The sequence below is a fragment of the Equus caballus genome, chromosome X (genome assembly GCF_041296265.1).
Source record: "Equus caballus isolate H_3958 breed thoroughbred chromosome X, TB-T2T, whole genome shotgun sequence".
Classification (NCBI taxonomy): domain Eukaryota; kingdom Metazoa; phylum Chordata; class Mammalia; order Perissodactyla; family Equidae; genus Equus; species Equus caballus.
Genome location: NC_091715.1, coordinates 143,825,887 through 143,845,163, shown reverse-complemented (window position 1 = coordinate 143,845,163; position 19,277 = coordinate 143,825,887). Strand labels below are relative to the sequence as shown.

Here is a 19,277-nt window from a genome sequence, read left to right as displayed (position 1 = left end):
GTGTGGGTCTTTCCCTCAGGTCCCCCCGTGTGACTGTCAAACTAGTCCGCAGGGTAGGCATAGGGGTCTCCATTTTGCCACAGGTCACCATCCATGTCGCAAAACCAGCATTGAAATCTAGGGCTGACTTGGAACACGTGCTCTGTTGACAATGATGAGTTTCTTGAAAAATCAGGAATATGAAAAAGGCTGTCAAAGAAAAGCAACAAGGAAAACCCAGCCAGTCTGCATGTCCCGCCCCTTCCACCCAGCCTCTGGGCTGTTGGGAATTGAGCACAATGGGGTGGGCCCCCTCTCTGTCTCCCAGCTGTACCTTTCCTCACAAAACCAGAGCTCAGGCCTCCCTTCGCCTCAAACGGCCCCGGGCCCTGGCCAGGAGATCCTGGGCTGCAGGGAGACGCCCTCAGCAGGCCAAGGCTTCCAGGACTGCAGTCGTCCCCCCATCTTAGGGGGGAGAGCTGGGACACCCACTCAGGGTGCTTCAGACCACAGGGAGCAGGGCTCCCGGGGGCCCCCTGCAGCACAGCTTTGGGGGTCCGTCCCTGGAACAGAGGCAGGGAGGTCCTCTGTGGCCCTTGGCTGTGAGCCCTGATGCCCAATCTTGTCCTCTCACTGGGGGGCTGGCTGGGCAGGCCTGGCCCTGGGCTCTCGAGGTATAGTGGGGCGAATGGTGTCCCCTCAAAAGATACGCACGCGTCCTAACTCCGGGAACCTGTGGATGTGACCTTTTTTGAAAAAGTGTCTTTGCAGATGTGGTGAAGTTAAGGATCTTGAGATGAGATCATTCTGGGTTATCCAGGTGGGCCCTAAATCCAATGACAAGTGTCCTTATAAGAGAGAGAAGAGAGGGGCCAGCCCAGTGGCATAGTGGTTAAGTTTACATGCTCCACTTCAGCAGCCTCAGGGTTTGCAGGTTTGGATCCTGGGTGCGGACCCACACATCACCCATCAAGCCATGCTGTGGTGGCGTCCCACATACAAAATAGAGAAAGATTGGCACAGATGTTAGCTCAGCAACAATCTTCCTCACCAAACAACAACAACAACAAAAAGACAGAAGGGAGACACAGAGGAGAAGGCCACGTGAAGATAGAGGCAGAGATAAGACTGATGCAGCCCCAAGCCCAGGAATGCCTGGAGCCCCCTAAAACTGGAAGAGGCAAGGAAGAGTCCTCCCCTAGAGCCTTTGGAGGGAGCGCAGCCCTGCTGGCACCCTAATTTTGGGCTTCTGGCCTCCAGCACTATGAGAGGAGAAATTCCTGTTGTTTTAAGTTCCCTGGTTTGTGGTCATTTGTCACAGCAGCCCCAGAAGACTCACACACAAGGGAAGGGGCTGAGCTGAAACCCTCCCCAAGCCAGCTGAAGGAAGGGGCTGGGCCTTTGCACCCCACACCGGCTAGTAGTAACTGGATGTGGGTGGGGACACCCTTGGGTAAGGCAGCTCCTTTAGCCTTGGGCAATTCCTAGCGAGCATGGGCATCCACCCTTCAGGACAAGAAGGAAGTGAGCCTCAGGCCCAGAGGGGCTCCGCGTGCCGCCTGGCATCGCCGCAGGGGAGGATGGGGTGTGCTGGGAACAGGCAGCTGCAATGGGGCCATAAAAGAGAGTGGGGAGACCGTGCACAATTGTCTTCAACGGTTTGGGGTGACCATATGGGTGGTGGCAGCGTGGTTACAGCTAGTCTGGAGAGCATCAGAATGCCCCAGGCAGAAGCGATAGACGTAGGAAGAGAAAGGGATGAACCCACAATGGTATCCATCAGGAGATAAACTTCCCTTCCAGAATTTTTTCAACTTTTCATGATGAAGAATTTCAAACACGTGCCCAGCCTAGAGAGAGTAATATAATGAAAGTGCATGGAGGCACCAGTCAGCTCCCACAATGATTCGTGCAGGGCCATCTGGCTCGCTCTCTCCTCCCATCCGCTTCCCCTTGTTGTGGCCAGGGGGCCCGGGACCTTCTCTGAGGGCAGCCTCACCTGCTGCAGGCAGAGATGGCGCCCCGAGGGCAGCAAGCCCAGCGCGGGCCACTCTGCAGAAGATCCTGGGGACCTCAGCGGGGAGGGGTCCGAGCCAGCAGGGGGAGGGAGGAGGCCAGGCCTAAGGAGGGGGCAGGAGCCAGGTGGAGCCTGCAGGAAGTGCACCCCTCCCCCCAGGGCCAGCCGCAGGGTCTGGGGGACATGCAGTCTTTGATGTCCTCCCAACCCCAGACACTAATTGAGGATGACAGACAGAGCTCAGGCCGAGAGCGTGTGAGGTGAGCTGGTTTGTGGACGGATGGACGGCATGAGCTGTTTCCACGTGGATCTCCGATTTCTGCACCCCCGCCGAAAAAGCGGAGTGCATGGATGGGTGGAGGAGGGCTGTCCAAGCTGCAGCCCTGAGACATGGTGGCCCTGGGGCGCGCAGGCGCTGGGGAAGCACGTGGCAATCAGTGCCCCAGGTCACCTGGGCTGCTCCTTGACCCTCTGTACGGGTCAGAGCACTGCGTGACTCATGTAATGGATGATATCATGTCACACATGGGCCAAGTCCTTATAACCCTGGGGCTCCTGAGGCTTGATGGGGACCCTCATGGTGAGGCTGGTGGGGCCAGAGGCTGGGCTTTGGTGCCCGGGGGGGGGGGCAAGACCCTCCCCTCAGAGCAGGCCAGCTTGGCGTCCGTGGGCCTGAAGCACAGCCAGCGCGGCAGCTTCTCTGACGGCTGCCGCAGCTGCTCTGGCCCCTGAACTTTCCAGAGGGGGCTACCACTGTCCCTCTGCTTTCCCTCCTCCATGTGGCCACCACTGTCCCTCCCAGTGTGGCCACGCTGTCTCTTCACTGAGCCTCCCAGTGTGACTACAAATGTCCCTTGACTGTTCCCCTCCTAGGTGTCATCCCCCCTCCCCACCCCATGCCACACTGCCCCAGGCTGCACCCAGGACCCAGCCTCCTTCCATCCTTAAGTCTTGGCTCTGGCACTGGGCTGCCTTCTCCTGTGCACTTCCTCGGTCTTGCCCCAGAGAAAGAGGAGCCCTCCTCCTTGGACAGAAAAGGGACCCTTCCCTTCCGCCCAAGTGGGCGGTTTCGGCCGTGGGCCACTCAGATCACTAACAGTCGCTCTAGGAACGTCATGCACAGCTGGGCTTGACCCCATCAGATCTGTCTCTGGATTTGGGCATGGGGGTTACCATGCCTTGAGCTGCGTGGAGGAGGGACAGACACTTGAACAAAAAGGGGGTTCCCTTAGCAAGGAAGAAGGGTGGAATGGCCGACAGGGCAGCCAGCAAAGTCCTGTCTCCAGGTATTCCTTCAGGGGACAGGGGCTGCACCCAGGAAGATCACCAATAGTGGGGACCTGAAAGAGCTATCCAGCCTTGTCCTGGTGTCCCGGTGGGGGTAAAGCTCACCTTCTCACAGCTCAGGACAGCTGCTCAGCCTGAGGCTGACCTGCAGTGGGGCTGCCCCTCGCTCCCCAATGCCCGCCCCCACTAGGGGCCATGCTCGCCCCATCCCCTGGCACCTTGTCCACACTTGGGAGGGGGTGGGCCTGGTGAGGCACATCTATACGTGGATTCATCCTCCGGCCACCCGGAGCTTTCCATGATGCCCCATGTCTGCCCCTAGCCTAGACCTCTCCTCCGAGTCTGTGCCCGAGTCCCATCCCCACCTGGAGTTTCCAACGCACATGTCCAAAACAGACGTAGGTTTCTACCCAGGCCAGTGCTTTTCCCGAGTCCTCAGCTGCAGTGAATGGAACCCCCATACACCTGTGGCAAAGGGCACAACTCAGGGACATGGCCCTCACTCACTTTCCCCATGTGATCACTCCTAGTGTTTGGTTAGCTCTCCGTGTGTTTTCGGTCTGTGAAATCTGCCCTAGCAGCTCCGCGACACTGCCGCTACTACGGTTCAGACCACCATCATCTCTGGAAGGACAAGTCAATGCCCCTCCACAGTCTTTCTGCATCCACTCTGCCCCCCCCACCCATAAGTCTTCCACAGGGAAGCCAGAGAAAGCGCCTGAAAATATAGTTTTATCATGTCACACACACGCACGTGAGTGCACTGCACCACTGACTTCAGACTTTTCATGGGTCTCCAACTCTTTCAGGTAAAGATCAGCCTCTTCCTGAGGCCGATGAGGACTACACAGTCTGTTCTCTCCAGCCTCAGCGCACAGCACCCTCTCTCTCTCTCTGCTCCAGCCGCACTGGAGCCACACTGATACTCACCATGTTCCTTCCAGCCCCAGGACCTATACACATGCAGTGCCCTCAGCTAATGTGGAACCCACTTCCCACAAGAAGAGCAGAAATGCCAGGTCTGCCCTCTCCCGGCTTTCCTCACAGCTAGGGTGTGGGCACATGACCCTGCCCCGCCAATCAGATGCACCTGCTGCCAACTGAATCAGGGTCCAGAACTGGGAAGAAGCAGGAGCCACACAGACTCCAGTGAGATCTGCTTCCCAAGGAGCAGTGGCAGCTCTGGTTGTCATGGCGGCACCTGCATCCCACATTGTTGTTGCAAACCACAGTGTCTGTGCCCAGTCGTGGGAGGGAGCCACAGGGGTGCCTTCACCAGCCCAGCACTGTGGCATGATTCAGACCCTCGTCCTTCTCTGCAAAGCCTCCAAGCCTGGTTCTCCAGCCCTCCCGGAACGCCCATGAGACGCCCGCCGTCCTTCAGCTCATTCCCTCTGTGCTTCCATCAGCCAGTCTGCTTCCGTTTTGTGCAGGTGAGAACCATGCTGGGCTAGGTTTCTGCAGAGGCTCTCTGATCTCCCACTGCATCAAGTGCTCCCTGCCCCAGGCTCCGGGATGCCACGTGCTCTTGGAACGTGGCAGCTCTTTACTCAATCCTTTCTTGGCTCCTCTTACTCTATCCTTCCCTTAACATCGGTGTTTGTTAATAGTTATGAATATGCAGAGGCTTCATATCACTTGTGGGAAGATAGAGCAACAGAAATGATCCGTTCTGAGAAACTGTGAGGAAAAAAGGTTTTTCCAAAAAAAGAAAGAACAGAGCCTCAGTGAGCTGTAGAACAATATGAAAAGGTCCAACCACATGTGTATCTGGGATCCCAGGAGAAAAGAGAGAACGGGGAGGAAAAACTACTTGAAGAAATAATGACGGACATTTTCAAAATTTGGGGCTAGACATACTTTACAGAGTCAAGAAGTCCTGTGAACCCCAAGGAGGATAAATACAAAGGAAAACCACATGTCTGTGCAGCGTAGCCGAACGACTGAACAGCGTAGAAAGAGAAAATCTCACAGGCAGTCAGAGTTAGACAAAGCAGTGCATCTAGGAGAAATTAACAGGAATATTCCCTGAATTCTCATCGACCCCAGGGAACCCAGGAGGCAGGGGAAGGGCGTTTCAAAGCGCCGAACGACAACAACAACGGGAAACAACTTTCAACCCAGAACTCTCCGTCTCTGTGCAGGGAAAAGATCGTTCAAGAAGGAAGGCGAAACAAGGACCTTTGGAGAGACGTGAAAGCTAAGAGAATTCATCAACAGATCTACACGAAAAGAAATGCTACGGGAGGCCTTTCATTCTGAAGAAAGACGATAGGAGAGGAAGCCTTGATACGTGGGTAGAGATGGAGAACATCAGAAATGGTAAATAGGGGGGTAACTATTCAAGAACATCTATTTGCTCTTAATTTCCTTACGATACATGTGACTTTTAAATAAAAATTACACTAGCATATGGTAGGTTTTCTAATATCTGTAAGCATACTACATGTGGCGACTGCAGCATAAAGGATGGGGTGGAGGGGGAATGAATCTGTATGGTGGAAAGCTTCTTACATTTACGTGAAGTGGTACAACATTACCCAGAGTGGACAGTGAAAAGTTAAGGAAATAGATTATAATCTGTCGAGCAACCCGCAAAAGCATTTCAAAGCGATAATAGCCTCAAAAGGCAATAGTAAGTTAAAGTGCAATAAAAAAATTTTGACTATCTCAGGCAGGAAAAGGGGAACATAGGAAGAGAGAGAGATGGGCAGACAGTGCTGTGCACCGAATGTCTGTGTCCTCCCCCAGATTCACCTGTGTAATCGACCCCCTCCACGCCATGGTATTTGGAGGTGGAGCCTTTGGGAGGTGATTGGTTCATGGGGGTGGAGCCCCCATGAACGGGATTAGTGACCTTGTAAGAGAGACCCCGGAGAGCTCCCTCACCCACTTCTGCCATAGCGAGGACATGGTGAGAGGATGTCTGTGTGTGAAGCAGGAGGCAGGTCCTCGCCGGACACGGCATCTGCCGGTACCTCGCTTCTGGACTTCTCAGCCTCCGGAACTGTGAGAAATGAACGTCTGCTGTTTATAAGCCACCCGGTCTCTGGTATTGTTTCCTCAGTATCTGCAGCAGACTCAGGCAGCCGGTAAAGGGCTGGACGTAAATCCAGCCATAGGAGAAACCACACTCGATGTTAACGGGTTAAACCGTGCGATTAAAAGGCAGAGACTGTCTGGATGAAGCCGAGAGCCAGGCTTTTGCTGCCCACAGGCACTGCGATTGGACAGCAAAGCCTCAGGCGAGCGGATAGCAAGAGGATTCCGAGTGCTGTCCCACAGAAAGAGCAGCTAAGGAAGTCGGAGCGACCGTGCTGACAGTGGACCAAGCCGAGTTAAAGGCAGAGGCAGGTCCCTGGGATGGGAGGTCAGAACGATGGCAGGGTCAGCAGTGAGGGACGCGCAGCGCTAGTTCCCAGGAGTGTCTGTGGCCAGGGACAGAACTTTGCTGTCCAGGAAACCGAGGGTGACGGGACAGAGGGAGAGGCGGCCATTCCCAGCACCGCCGATGGAGATGTCACCCCTCCCGCCCGGGATGGGGACACCGAGAGGAGAAGTCAGTAGGGACGTAGACCGTCTGCGTGCCGCTACCAAGCACAGCAGGGCACAGACGACCGGGCAGTGGGCCCCACGGGCCCCAGCGGGCTCTGCGGGCGGGCCGACTCTCGGCTTCACGGGCGGCAGGGGCGGAAGCCGCGCTGTGCAGCGGTGGCAGGGGCGGAAGCCGCGCTGTGCAGCCGCGGCTGCGAGCCTTGCGACAGCGCCGTGAAGCCCTCGCCGCGCGGCGTCGCTCATGTGCTCCTCGCAGCCAATCGTCGCCCTGCCCTGAGCCACCTAGAACTTTCTCTCCTGCGCCCGGGGGCTTCTGGGAGGCGCGGGAGCTGGCGTGGCCGAGCGCAGAGTGCGTGAGCCGGGGCCACACAGCCGCCCTGAGGCGAGCCCGCCAGGCCTTCCAGGGGACCGGGAGCCGCCCGCGGGGCCGGCGCAGGTGAGCCACGTCGGCGGGGGGCTCGCGGGGGAGGGGGTCCGAGGGGAGGGTGAGCGAGCGGGAGCCGGTGAGGGTGGGGGGCAGCCAGCTGGGGTTTGGGCTGAGGGCAGGGCTCCCAGGGGCCTCAGGAGGGGGGGAGGCGGGGGCGGGGGCGGGGGCTAGTGACTCTAGGGGGGGCATGGGAAGCGAGCGCTCCCGGGGCTGCGGCTGGACAGGAGGGCGCCCGGCACGCGGGGGCTGCCGGCTGGGGTGGGGGCGCCAGCGGAGTCCGCCTGGGGCGGGAGGCGTGGGCGAGGCCGGCCATGCGTGCGGGAGTGGTGGGCGGCCATGCTCTGGGCAGCGGTGCGCTGTGGCTCGCTGGGGTGCTGGCTGTGGGGGGAGGGGGTGGCGGGGCCAGGCTGGCAGCCCTGCCTCTGTGGGTGGGTGTGGGGGGGGCGGGGGCAGGCTGGCAGCCCTGCATGTGGGGGTGGGGGCGGCGGGGGCAGGCTGGCAGCCCTGCATCTGTGGGGTGGGAGGGGAGGGTGGGGGCAGGCTGGCAGCCCTGCATCTGGAGGTGGGGGGGACGGGGGCAGGCTGGCAGCCCTGCATCTGTGGGGTGGGAGGCGGGAGGGCAGAGCTCCCACTGCCGGCACTAGGGGGAGCACTCCGGGCTTGGGGAGCCGGATGGGCGGGATAACGTCCAAGCACATGGGAGCGCCCTGCTTCGCAGGGCTGGAGGGGAGCGCTCCCAGCTGGGGGGGAGGGCGCTTTTCGGGTCTGGGGAGGATGCGCCCGGGCATGGGCAGGGGGATGGGCGGGAAGGTGGGGGGCCACTGGCTGAGGAGGGGTGCGGGAGAGGAGGGCCTGGCAGCATGGGTGCAGGTGCCACAGAGAGGGCGAGGCGCCGGGGAGGCAGTGGTCTGCGGGAGGCTGGTGCCCTGGGCGGTGGAGTGGGGGAGGGTCCGGGGAGGGGTTCTGCCCCCCGCAGCGGGTGTCTGAAAAGCTCCAGGTCGCCTCAGTGCAGGGTGGGTGCACAGAGATTGCCGCGGTGGAGGGCCAGGGCCTTGGCCTCCGCGGAAAGTAGAGGCCCTTCGCAGGGGTCACCGGGGGACGCCATACTTCGGGCCCTAGGAGCGTCTCCCTAAGTTTAAAAGGGTTGCGCTTTGACAGAATAAGTTGCCTGGTCGCCCGGGGATTTTGTTTGACGTTAACAACGATTAACACGTCTCTAAAGATTTGCAAACCTGTAGGTGGAAGAAGAAATCAGAGGAAATCAGAGGAACTCAGGAAGCGTTTCAAACCGAGTGATAGGAAAATAGAACTTCCCCAAAGTAGTGGGAGGCAGCGCAGGAAGCGATCGATCCGAGGAAGACGGACAGCTCTAAGTGTGCGCCGTAGAACAGGAGGAGGACACGGACTCGGGGCCCTGACGTCCCTTGAAGGAAGCTAGAAAGAGAAGAGCAGAGAGAGCCCAACGTGCCCTACGGAAGAGACCAGAGCGCCCGGAGGGGAGGTCAGTGAGAGAGAGCGGGGGAGAGGGAGGGACAGGGCGGGCCCTCCGCGGGCTCTGCTCAGGCAGCGTGGAACTGGGCCGGAGCCCAGCCTAGAGCGACCCCGAACAAAGAGAGGACAGGAGTCACCCTGCCGGGAAGGAAGGAAAGAGGGCTGTCACTGCAGGCCAGAGCACGTGGAAGAGAAGGAGGCAGGATCCTGGGGAAATTCATGCCCCAAATTGGAAAACGTGAGAGTCCCTGGGGAACAAGGCGACCCCCCCCCCCCCCAGCCCCGAGGCTAGAGGAGGTAGAAAATGTGGGTAGCCTTCCATCTTGTGAAGCAATGTGGTTTATTATCGAAGAGGTTTCCTAAGATCCAACGACGAAGCCAGCAGCGAGAGGAGGCGCTCCAGGCCCCAGCGTGAGGGGCCCGGGGCTCTGGCTGGGGCGGAGGGGTGGGCTGTGTGGCACAGACACGCCTCTCTCCCCTTTGCACCCGCAGGCCGAGGCCCACACTGCGAGAGTCCGTGCACGCCCGTCCAGTCCCTTCTGGCCACCCTCAGGTCCTCAGTGATGGTGATGCCACTGGTGATGCTGCAGGACTGGTGCAGGTGGAGTGGCGCAAACGCACAGCGCTCCCTGCTCATCCTGGGCATCCCGGAGGACTGCGAGGACCGGGAATTCCAGGAGGCCGTGCGGGCTGCCCTGTGGCCCCTGGGCAGGTACCGAGTGCTGGGCAACGTCTTCAGAAAGGAGCTCGGGTTCAGGGTCGCTTTGGTGGAGTTCACTGAGTATTTAAATCGAAGTTTGGTCCCCCGACAGATACCAGGCAAGGGGGGACTCTGGGATGTGTTCTTCCTGCCCCAGGGCCCTGATTCTGAGTCACGGGATAGACCCAATTTCCCTGCACAGCCCCAGAGGCAAGCAGTGGCTGGCAGGGCAGGTGTGGCCAGAGCTGCAGGGGAGGAGGCAGCTGCAGGGGAGGAGGCAGCTGCAGGGGAGGAGGGAGCTGAGGGTGAGGCAGGAGCTGGAGAGGAAGCAGGATCCTCAGATGAAGAGGGAGCTGCCGGGGACACAGGAGTTGCAGGCGTGGCAGGATCTGTGAGCATGGCGGGAGCTGCAGCTGAGGCAGAGGCTCCAGGTGAGGAAGGAGCTGCAGGTGTGTCTGAGGCAGGGGCCCCAGAGGAGGCAGGAACTGCCGGTGAGGATGGAGCTGAAGATGTGGCAGGAGCCCCAGGTGAGAGGGAAGCTGCCGGTGAGGAGGAAGTTGGAGATGTGGCAAGAGCTGTGGGTGAGGAAGAAGCCACAGGTGAGGCTGGAGGCCCAGGAGTCCCAGGTGAGGCAGGAGCTGCAAGTGAGGAAGAAGCCGCAGGTGAGGAGGAAGCTGAGAGTGAGGAGGGAGCTGAGGGTGAGGAGGAAGCTGAGGGCGAGGAGGAAGCTGAGGGTGAGGCAGGAGCTGGAGAGGAAGCAGGAGCGTCAGATGAAGAGGGAGCCTCAGGGGACACAGGAGTTGCAGGCGTGGCAGGATCTGTGAGCATGGCAGGAGCTGCTGGTGAGGCCGAGGCTCCAGGTGAGGAAGGAGCTGCAGGTGTGGCAAGAGCCATCAACGAGGCAGCAGCCCGGAGCCAGCACTGGCGGCAGACGTTGCAGTCTCTGCTCGATGCTATGGCCTACCGGGCACTGAGAAGGTTTTCTGGGGTGGAAGAGCCGGGCTGTGGAGAAGAGTCTTTTGAGAGCTGGCTGCACCATGCCAATGACACGCTGTACCTGTGGCGCCACATGTCAGAGAGGGAGAGGAGGAGGAGACTGGTGGAGAGCTTGGGTGGCCCCGCGCTGGATCTCATATGCGGCCTCCTGGAGGAAAATCCCGACACCCCTGTGCAGGACTGCCTGGCCGCGCTGGTGCAGGTGTTCGGGAGCAAGGACGCCCAGATGACCGCACGGCTGAAGTTCCTGACTTGTGCGCAGAGGCCCCAGGAGGCTCTCTTTGCCTATGTGATGCGCCTGGAAGGCCTGCTGCAGGCGGCCTTGGAGAAGGGGGCCATCCGGCCCGCCATCGCAGACCAGCTGCGCGCCAGGCAGGTGCTGATGCGGGCCCGGCCCAACGAGACGCTCGAGAACAAGCTGAGGAGGATGCGTCTGGAGAGGAGGCCGCCTGGCTTCCTGGGGATGCTGCAGCTCATTCGGGAGACGGAGGCGTGGGAGGGCGCTCCGGCTAGAAGTGAGCAGTTCCACATGGAAGAAGGGGCCCAGCTGGACGTTGGAGACCTAGCCACCTGCCAGGGTGCCCTGGCCCATGAAGATGCTGCCCCGGCCCGTGAAGATGCCGCCCAGGCCGCCCCAGCCAGTGAGGTCACCACTGAGGGCACCCCCGTCACTGCAGAAGAAAGCAAGGCCTCCCCACCCAAGGAAGATACTACCCTGGCTGCCCTTTCCAAGCAAGACACCTCTGAGGCCGCCCCAGCACGTGAGGAGGCCGATGAGGCAGCTCCTGACACCCATGATGCTGCCAGGGTGGCCCCTGGCCCTCAGGCGACCACCAAGGCCTCCCCTTCCACTGGGGAAGTTGAAAATGCTCCTACTCCTGCGGGGCTAGGTCAGGCAGGACCTTCAGAGGCCCCCGGGGACCCCACCCCTGCCCAGATGGGCCGTACTTCCGGGGGGGGCCCAGGAGGTCCTGGCAGTGACCTAGAAGGCCTGGCTCAGGCAGGAGACCAGGAGGCCAAGCAGACCCCCAAGGAGGGGCTCATCCAGGAGGAGCCAGGAGACAAGGACGGGGCTGAGGAGATGAGCCGCCCCGAGTCCTCCTCGGGCAAGTAGGCTCAAATGGCCCAGGGGCCCTCTCTCCTCCCAGGTAGCAGAGCCCTGGAGGCAGGGGGAGGCGAGGCCAGGGCAGCCGCCTCACCCCATATGGAGACCAGGCCCAGGGAGGGGTCTACTCAGCCCAAAGCAAGCCCCCGGCCCCCCATGATCCCCAAGGGGCCCTATGCCCCACCATCAGCCCTTCCAAGTGACCAAGATGACCATGTGTTACCCCAAATGGGTAGGGGAGAGGTGCACCCCCGCCCAAGGCAGCACCACACTGAGCCCGAGCCCCAGCCCTGCCAACTCAGGCAGCCAGCCTGGCAGCTCTCCCAAGTGGCAGCCCCAGCCTCGGTGAGGGGCACCTGAGGATGTCTGCCACCTGCACGGGCCTGGGATATGTCAGGATCAGGGGTCATCCCAAGGGTGCCAGCCGCTGGGGCCTCCCGTGAGGGGGACCCCCATTCACTGTCACCTGGGTGCAGCAAGCTGTTCCCTGTTCTGGGAAGCCCACTTGTGTCTCTGTAGACCCCGTAGTGACCCACGTGTCCAGTAATCCACCCCCAACGCACATGCGCATGCACACACACGCCATGATTTCTTTCCAGAGCCTTGGGCTGTGCATGATCCCAGATTGGGTGTCCTGGCCTAGCGGGCAGCCCCCTCTCAGCCCTGGCACGTGCTGTGAGCTTCAGTGCCAGCCCAGGCTCTGCTCACTCTTGTCCAGTGCCGTGAGCTCAACTCTGCCTTCTCGGTGTAGATTTAGGCCAATCGCTGCTTGTTCCTATGGAGATGTGTGTGTTGTTACCTGAGCAGTGCCCCCCCCCCCGGAGACCCCAAGCCCAGTCCCAGGAGATGCCTGGAAGGATGGACTGATGAGGGTGCAGCTGGCGCTCACCCCGGGACCTCGGGAAGGAAGAACTGCAGCAGGGACATGGAGGGGCTGCGGGAGGCTCCACTGGGGCTGTGCTGTGATGTCCAACCTGCTGTTACTTGTGGCTCAGTTTCTTTGGCTTGGTTGGGTGTCTCCTGCTGTTTTCTCCAGCATCCTGTGACTGTCCTGTGTGGGCCATAGTGCAGGGCCCCACCCAGCCTGTCAGCCAGAAGCGGAAGGGTGCCCTGGAGTGAGAAGACATCACCAGTGTCCATCGTCCTGGCAAGAGGTTGACTGTGGGGTCCACAGGAAGGGAGACTGTGGTGGGAGGGCCACAGCATGGGGGGCAGCTGAGGCATCTCATTAGGGACCTCGGACGAGGATGACTTCAAGACCTGCGGACTGTAGTGGCTGTTAGAAGTTCCTCTCTATGTTGTCATTCCCTTGTTTTCAATGGTTTCAGTAAATGGTCCAGTTCAATAAATTTCATTGACTGTTTCAGCTGCGTGTCGTCTCTGCCGTGGGCAATTGAGGGAAGGGTCTGCTGGGTGTGAGCAGGGTGCTAGAAAAGGATTCCTGCTCAGCACACATGAGAGATTTCTGCAGTGAGCGGGTAGAGTTGGCACTTTGGCTGCAGACTAGGACATGGTGAGGGCTTTTCCTCCTTTTTATGGGTGAAGTACACAGCTTTGGGGTTCTGACTGTGCTCATCTTGGGATGGTCCTGTCCCTTGGTGTTTTGAAAGTGGGTGGGAGTGATCTTGGTTTTCTCCTTGAATGGGGGAAGGCAGCACTGGCATCCAGTGCCTGGGATTCAGGACTGCTAAATGTGCAAGATGCACAGAGTGGGGCCATTGCAACAAAGAACTCTCATGCCCCAGAGGCCTCTAGCATCCTTTGTGAGAAAGCCAGTATTAGACGGAGAGTCTTTGAAAAAGCTGAAATGTGTTTTAATTAGAGGTTCCTGAAATGTGAAAACCTCTCCTTGAAACAACAATGACAACACTTACTGAGCAACGGAAAATCTCTAGACACTTGTGGGATTTGAGGGAGAGGGGGCACAAACATATCCATACCACCCCCACCTGCAGACTTGCTCTATGGAGAACAGAAACACCAGGCTAGTGAGATGCACAATGAAAGAGGACCCAGAATATCTGGGCAAAGGGAAAGGTGGCAATGCTCTCTGAAGGGGTAGTGTTCAGGGATGGGGGGAGCTGGGTTTCATGCTAAGGGCAGGGGGAAGGTGTTGGACCTTTTAGGCGGGCCCAGTGGACCCTGCTCATTCCTTCTGTCCAGGGAAGTTGCCACTTTATGAGGCTGAGCCTACCTCCCAGGAGAGGGCTGGAAAATACCAGGTCTGCCCTCTCCCGGCTTTCCTCACAGCTAGGGTGTGGGCACATGACCCTGCCCCGCCAATCAGATGCACCTGCTGCCAACTGAATCAGGGTCCAGAACTGGGAAGAAGCAGGGGCCACACAGACTCCAGTGAGAGCTGCTTCCCAAGGAGCAGTGGCAGCCCTGGTTGTCATGGCGGCACCTGCGTCCCACATTGTTGTTGCAAACCACAGTGTCTGTGCCCAGTCGTGGGAGGGAGCCACAGGGGTGCCTTCACCAGCCCAGCACTGTGGCATGATTCAGACCCTCGTCCTTCTCTGCAAAGCTTCCAAGCCTGGTTCTCCAGCCCTCCCGGAACGCCCATGAGACGCCCGCCGTCCTTCAGCTCATTCCCTCTGTGCTTCCATCGGCCACAGTATGATGTGATTGGTAAAGACTGTTCATGGCACAGGGGTCTCCCAGTGACACCTGCTAACAGCACCCACCCCCTGCAGGAGCAGGCGTCTGTAGTGGAGCACCTGCTTGTGGCTGGGAGTTGGGAAGCACGTGCTTAACCTCTCCAGGATGGGTCTGGGGGCCAACAAGCCAGAGGAGCTTAAGGTGTGGGTCCCTGGGGGGACAGTGGTGGGGCGAGTGGGCCTTGATCTTCTATCTCTTGGAATTGGGTGCTAAGGCTGAAGTCTGAAGGGGAGCAAGTCTGGTGGAGAGAGTGGAGCCCCTAATCTGGGCTGAGCAGCAGGCACACCCCCTTGCCTGAGAAGCCCTCTCAGGAGGCCCAGGTGACGCTCGTGCCTTCCTGCAGACCCCTGCCAGCGGGGTGCCGCTGGTCATGGGTCGAGAGGAGCTGCGGAGAGAGCAGGGAGAGGCCCTGGGACTGGGGAGTCGGGGCAAAGCTTCAGTGTGTGTGTGCGTGTGGCATGTATCTGTGTGGGTGAGCAAGTGTGTGTGTGTGGCTTATGCGTGTGTATGAGTGAGTGTGTGTGTGTGTGTGGGGGCGGCACTGGGCAGGGTGGCTTCTCTCTCAGCCTGTATAACCTTCTCTGACCAGAGTCTGAGACTTCCAGCGGCTTCCATCTTCCCCATGAATTGGAGCAAGAACACATGGGCTGACTCCAGCCAACTGAGGAGGCTGAGCGGACTGGTTGCTGAGGGAGCCACTGTCCCCAATTTCCTACCCTGTCCCCATTCCCCAAAGCTCTGGTGCTTTACTCATGTCCCAGATGGTTGACAGCACCTTTCACGTTTTTCTCTCAGGCTCCCTCTTGTGCCCTCTGTCCAGCTCGCAGTCCAAGTCCATGTCAGTCCAGCCCCTTCCTGTCCCTGCCTGTAGTCAGGGGCAGCTGGAGAGTCCCCAGGAGTGGAGAAGCCCTCACCCCATCCGCTGCCCCCTTTCCAGTGGGCGGGACCAGATCTGCAGCTGACATGACAGGAACAGCAGCTCGGTGAGCTGACGGCCCTCCCTGGAGCCCAGTGCAGATGCTGCTGGCGCCACCCCCCGGCCCTGCGCCCCAGCTGGCCCCAGCTTAGCTCCCTTCTGCAGAGGTGGACACTATCTGGCAAATGGCCACTGGGACCCCGCTATGGAGTGGTCCCTGAACAATGAAAGAGAGAGGCCTGCTGGCTGCTTAGGGGGGCCAAATTGGTGCCTGGGAACTGGCCTTGAGTAGTTCCCTCACAGGGGCTTGGCATGGGGACCTGAGTCTTGCTCTGTGGACACATTACGGTGGCCACCCTGGGCTTCGGGGAACAAGTCCACCGGAGCAGGGCTCCAGAGACTCTCCTAGCAGCCAGGTCCCCAGGGAGCCAACGATGTCTGGGTAAGCGGAGATCTGGGCTCAGGGTGGCCCTGAGGGAGAGCTTGGTGAGCCTGTGCCCCAGTGGTCACCTCGTAGGCCCCAGAGCTCTGTCTTTCTGAAGGTTTAGGGCTGGAGAGGCAGCGCAAGCCTGCTCCCGCGATGGACAGCTCCCATCATTGTTATGTAAGTTGCTGCTCTTTCCATCTGGTGTGTTCCAGACGTGCTGGGCTCCTGGCGAACTCGGGAAGCTGGCCAAGGGGGCTGCATCAGGAACTTGTGCTCGAGCTGGCTGCCAGCACCACTGCAGGGGTGACGCTTCCTGGCTCTGCTCTTTAAGCAACCTGGCCTGGGCAGTTTCTCCTCCCTGGTCCTTTTGTCCAGCACTGCCTGCCTGTGCCCACGGAGACAGGTGCCATAGGGCTGTGGGGGCCTCAGGGAGCAGAGGGCACATGAGTGCCTCTGAAGCGTAAGGTGAATGTCCCCAGGCGCACGTAGAAGGGCGATGGGGAGGGGCGGAGGAAGCAGGGAGGCATTCTCACATAGGGGACAGCACTTGTCAAGTGTACTATGTCCCCTAGGCTAAGCTGCAATGAGTTCTCCCAGCATTCCCTACTCTTTATGGTCCCCGGTTAGGGTTGACCACAGGAGATATTTGGAAGGGAGAAATGAAACAGGGGTCACTTTTTTTTAATGCTCAGAAGGTTGCTGTGGCAGGGGCTCAACTGACCTGCTGCTGCCACCAAAGTGCCTCCTTCTGCTTCTCCAAGTGCTGGGCTGGGGGCGAGTGTGGCTCTGTGGGAACTGTGTCCACCTCCTGCGGGTGACCTGCACCGTCCAGGTTTGAGGTGGTGGGACACGATGTGGTTTCCAGTTCGTCCTTACCCTGTCCCTCCACTTCTGGGCTGTCTCTGCTTTCCTCGCACCAGCCCTGCTGACCCCAGGCCCCGAAGCAGCAGTGGCCCTGACTTCGAGGGCTGTATGCCCGGGGTACATTGTTTGTAGCCCTCGCGGGGGTGGGGGGAGTTCTTTCGAAGGAACCTTAACCAGCAGGCACAGCACAGCCCGGCCTGGAGAGCAGAGCTTGTTCCCAGAGGCCTACCCTGCACCAGGCCCTCATCCACTCCACCCACAGGGACCTCCCTGCCTGGGGCAGTCCCACCCTGGCTGCCCCTAGCCTCGGACTGCTGGTTCCTCATGGCACCTTGCTGTGCCTTGTCTTCCTGGGGCACACAGCTCTCCTGCCTTGCAGTCCTCATTGCCTTTGCTGTTCAGGCCACTTTCTCTTTAACTTTTTTCCAAGTGGGCAAGAAAGTCTGCAATCTCATGCCGTGGGTCACGGTTTAAGGAACAGCTCAGACTTAGGACTGCCCAAGAAGCCTCGCCTTCTCCTTCTATGCTCCGTCTTCCGCTCCCTCAGGAGGCCCCTGAGGGGCAGCCAGCTGAGGGCTGGCTCCCAGTTGTGACACCTCTCCCAAGGGCCTATTGTGACTTTTAACTGACACGCTGGATGTGACCTCACAAGTATGACACCCGGCAGAGTGCAGGGTTCAGGGACAGGAATTCCCTCCCATCTTCTTCCCCACAGAGCAGCTCTCAGTGCAGATGGGCTAGGCCTTCTCAGCCCGGGGAGGCCTTCAAGCTGGGGCCCCTTGCCAGTCCAGAGCCTCCCAGTGAGTGGCTCGGCCCGGAGCAGGAGGAGCCGCAGTGCTCGTGCGCACGCCTTTGTCTTAGCTGCCTGCAAAAGAGAACGGCTTCAGAAAGGAAAGGCCTCAAGACCTTGGGCTCTTTTTCTCTCCAGTTGTACAGAGATATGATGGGCTGGCCTGGCTTCAAACACGGCTTCAAAGAGAAAAACTGCATTGGAACCTGTGACAACACCAACCACAGATTAGGAAGCTCTCCAGCCAGATAGCACTATGTCTGGCCAGAGGTAGGGAGCCAGCTGGGCCAGCAGCACCTCCTCAGGACTGGGGCAGGAGTCAGGCTGCCCCCAAGTCAAGGGTCGCAGTGGGAAAGTCATAGAAAAACAGAAGACAAATCTCTGGTTAGATTAATGAAATTTAAGGACACAGGCCACAGGAGCAGTGGAATGTCATCGTGGAGACCCAGTCAGATAATGTGGGAAGTGGGGGACGATGTGGACATGTTGGCAAAATCAAACACCTTCACAAGCCAACGTGGGTCCTATACATAAAATGGCAACAGCGACAATTACAAAAATAATCAGCAGAGGGAAGGGTCGGAAGCAAACAGCAGATGAAGGTGCATCGCAAAGGGAATGAGCCAAAACCAGGAGGACTCTAGACCAAAAAACCCAAACAGAACTCTATAGAGGCAAAGAAATTCCGGAAAACACGATTTCTCAAAACCAAAGAGAATTTAAAGAAGAGATGTAGGGCTCAAAGAAGAGGTCATAAGAAAACAGAAGGAAATGAAAGGAAGATAGCAGAAGAGAAAAACAGAAATATTACTAAGAGGAAGGCCACGCTGAGAGCAGGAACAACTTGAGTAAATATGAGCAAGGAGGCCACATACGGCCATCTGGGGACACGGTGACAAGGCTTGAAGAAGTCACACCATACAAAGTGGGAGGGAGCAGAGGACTGGAGAGAAGATAGCAAAGGAGATGCAATATATATAGCATTGATCTTCCTGGAAAAGAGAACAATAAAGAGGAGAAAATTCTCCTGGGAGGAATCATGCTGCTTTCAGCCGCTCCACATGAACCGCTGCTGAACACAGTGGGCAAGGCCACTCAGCTTCTGAGGACAAGGCAATTCGTTCCAAGGATATTATGTCCATCCAGCTTGTCCTTCAAGTCTAAAAGCAGAAAGTCAAAATTCCCATTGGACAGTACGGCTAGCCAACGAAAAGCTGACTCGAAATAAAGAACTTAGAAATGGAAGCACAGTCCTGAGCATTGAACCCACTGATATGCAGGGCTAACATCACACGACTGTGGGGTTGCTTCGGTCTGCCTCAGGACAGAGTGCAAACCATAATGGCCTTGACAATAGAAAAGGAATAATCTAACAAAAACCAGAGGTGAGGACTGAGGAGGTGGGAGGAAGAGTGCGGGGCGGCTTCTTCATTTGTCAGGGCCGAGACTCATCAAGCACTGCGTCGGAACATGGAACTAAACGTAATAGTTCAAATATTGCAAAAAGCTTGGCATTTTTCACAGTTTCATTCCTTAACTTTTGTGGGATCTTTTAGAAACTAATACTTCTTTGTAAAGAAACATTTATTACAAGTTCAACAATTCTTTCAGTTTCTTTTTCTTTGTTCACAATCAAATAAAATGACCATAATACTTTAGGTTAAACAGAGCGTATACTACAATGATCTCATTTTTACTGGGATACAATACACACACCGTAAAACTCACCTTTTAGTGTATAATTCAGTATATTTAATACTTTCACAAAGTTGTACAACCATTATCACTATCCACTCCCAGGACATTTCCATCGCTCCCAAAGGACACCCAGTGCCCATTAGCAGTCACTCCCCTTCCCCCCTCCCCTGGCCCCCAGCACCCACTCATCTGTCTCTGTCACTGTGGATTTGCCTCTTCTGGACATTTCATATCAATGGAATCACACAGCACGTGGTCTTTTGAGTCTGGTGTCTTTCACTAAGTTCACTGGATGATCCCATTTTGGGGAAATAGTTTCGCCTCACCCGCCCGTTCCTGCATCTGGCCAGCTTTCTATCTTCAC

General features: G+C 58.1%; 1 protein-coding gene across 2 annotated transcripts; it reads left to right on the top strand.

Moving 5' to 3' along the window:
* The first annotated feature begins 3,887 nt into the window (after nucleotides 1–3,887).
* On the top strand, nucleotides 3,888–12,920 carry PNMA6E (PNMA family member 6E). Of its 2 annotated transcripts, none has more exons than XM_070256908.1 (3): nucleotides 3,888–7,274; nucleotides 8,504–8,766; nucleotides 9,249–12,920. In XM_070256908.1, the coding sequence occupies exon 3, from the start codon at nucleotides 9,320–9,322 to the stop codon at nucleotides 11,564–11,566; it is 2,247 nt and encodes a 748-aa protein (XP_070113009.1). In that variant the 5' UTR covers nucleotides 3,888–7,274; nucleotides 8,504–8,766; nucleotides 9,249–9,319; the 3' UTR covers nucleotides 11,567–12,920. The 2 variants fall into 2 exon arrangements, with proteins under 2 accessions (XP_070113009.1, XP_070113008.1); XM_070256907.1 differs by having other exon boundaries at nucleotides 5,791–7,274; nucleotides 8,488–8,766.
* Nucleotides 12,921–19,277: the final 6,357 nt, after the last annotated feature.

Excerpts from the sequence above, each read along its gene's own strand:
- PNMA6E (XM_070256908.1), top strand. The coding sequence starts at position 9,320 with ATGGTGATGCCACTGGTGATGCTGCAGGACTGGTGCAGGTGGAGTGGC.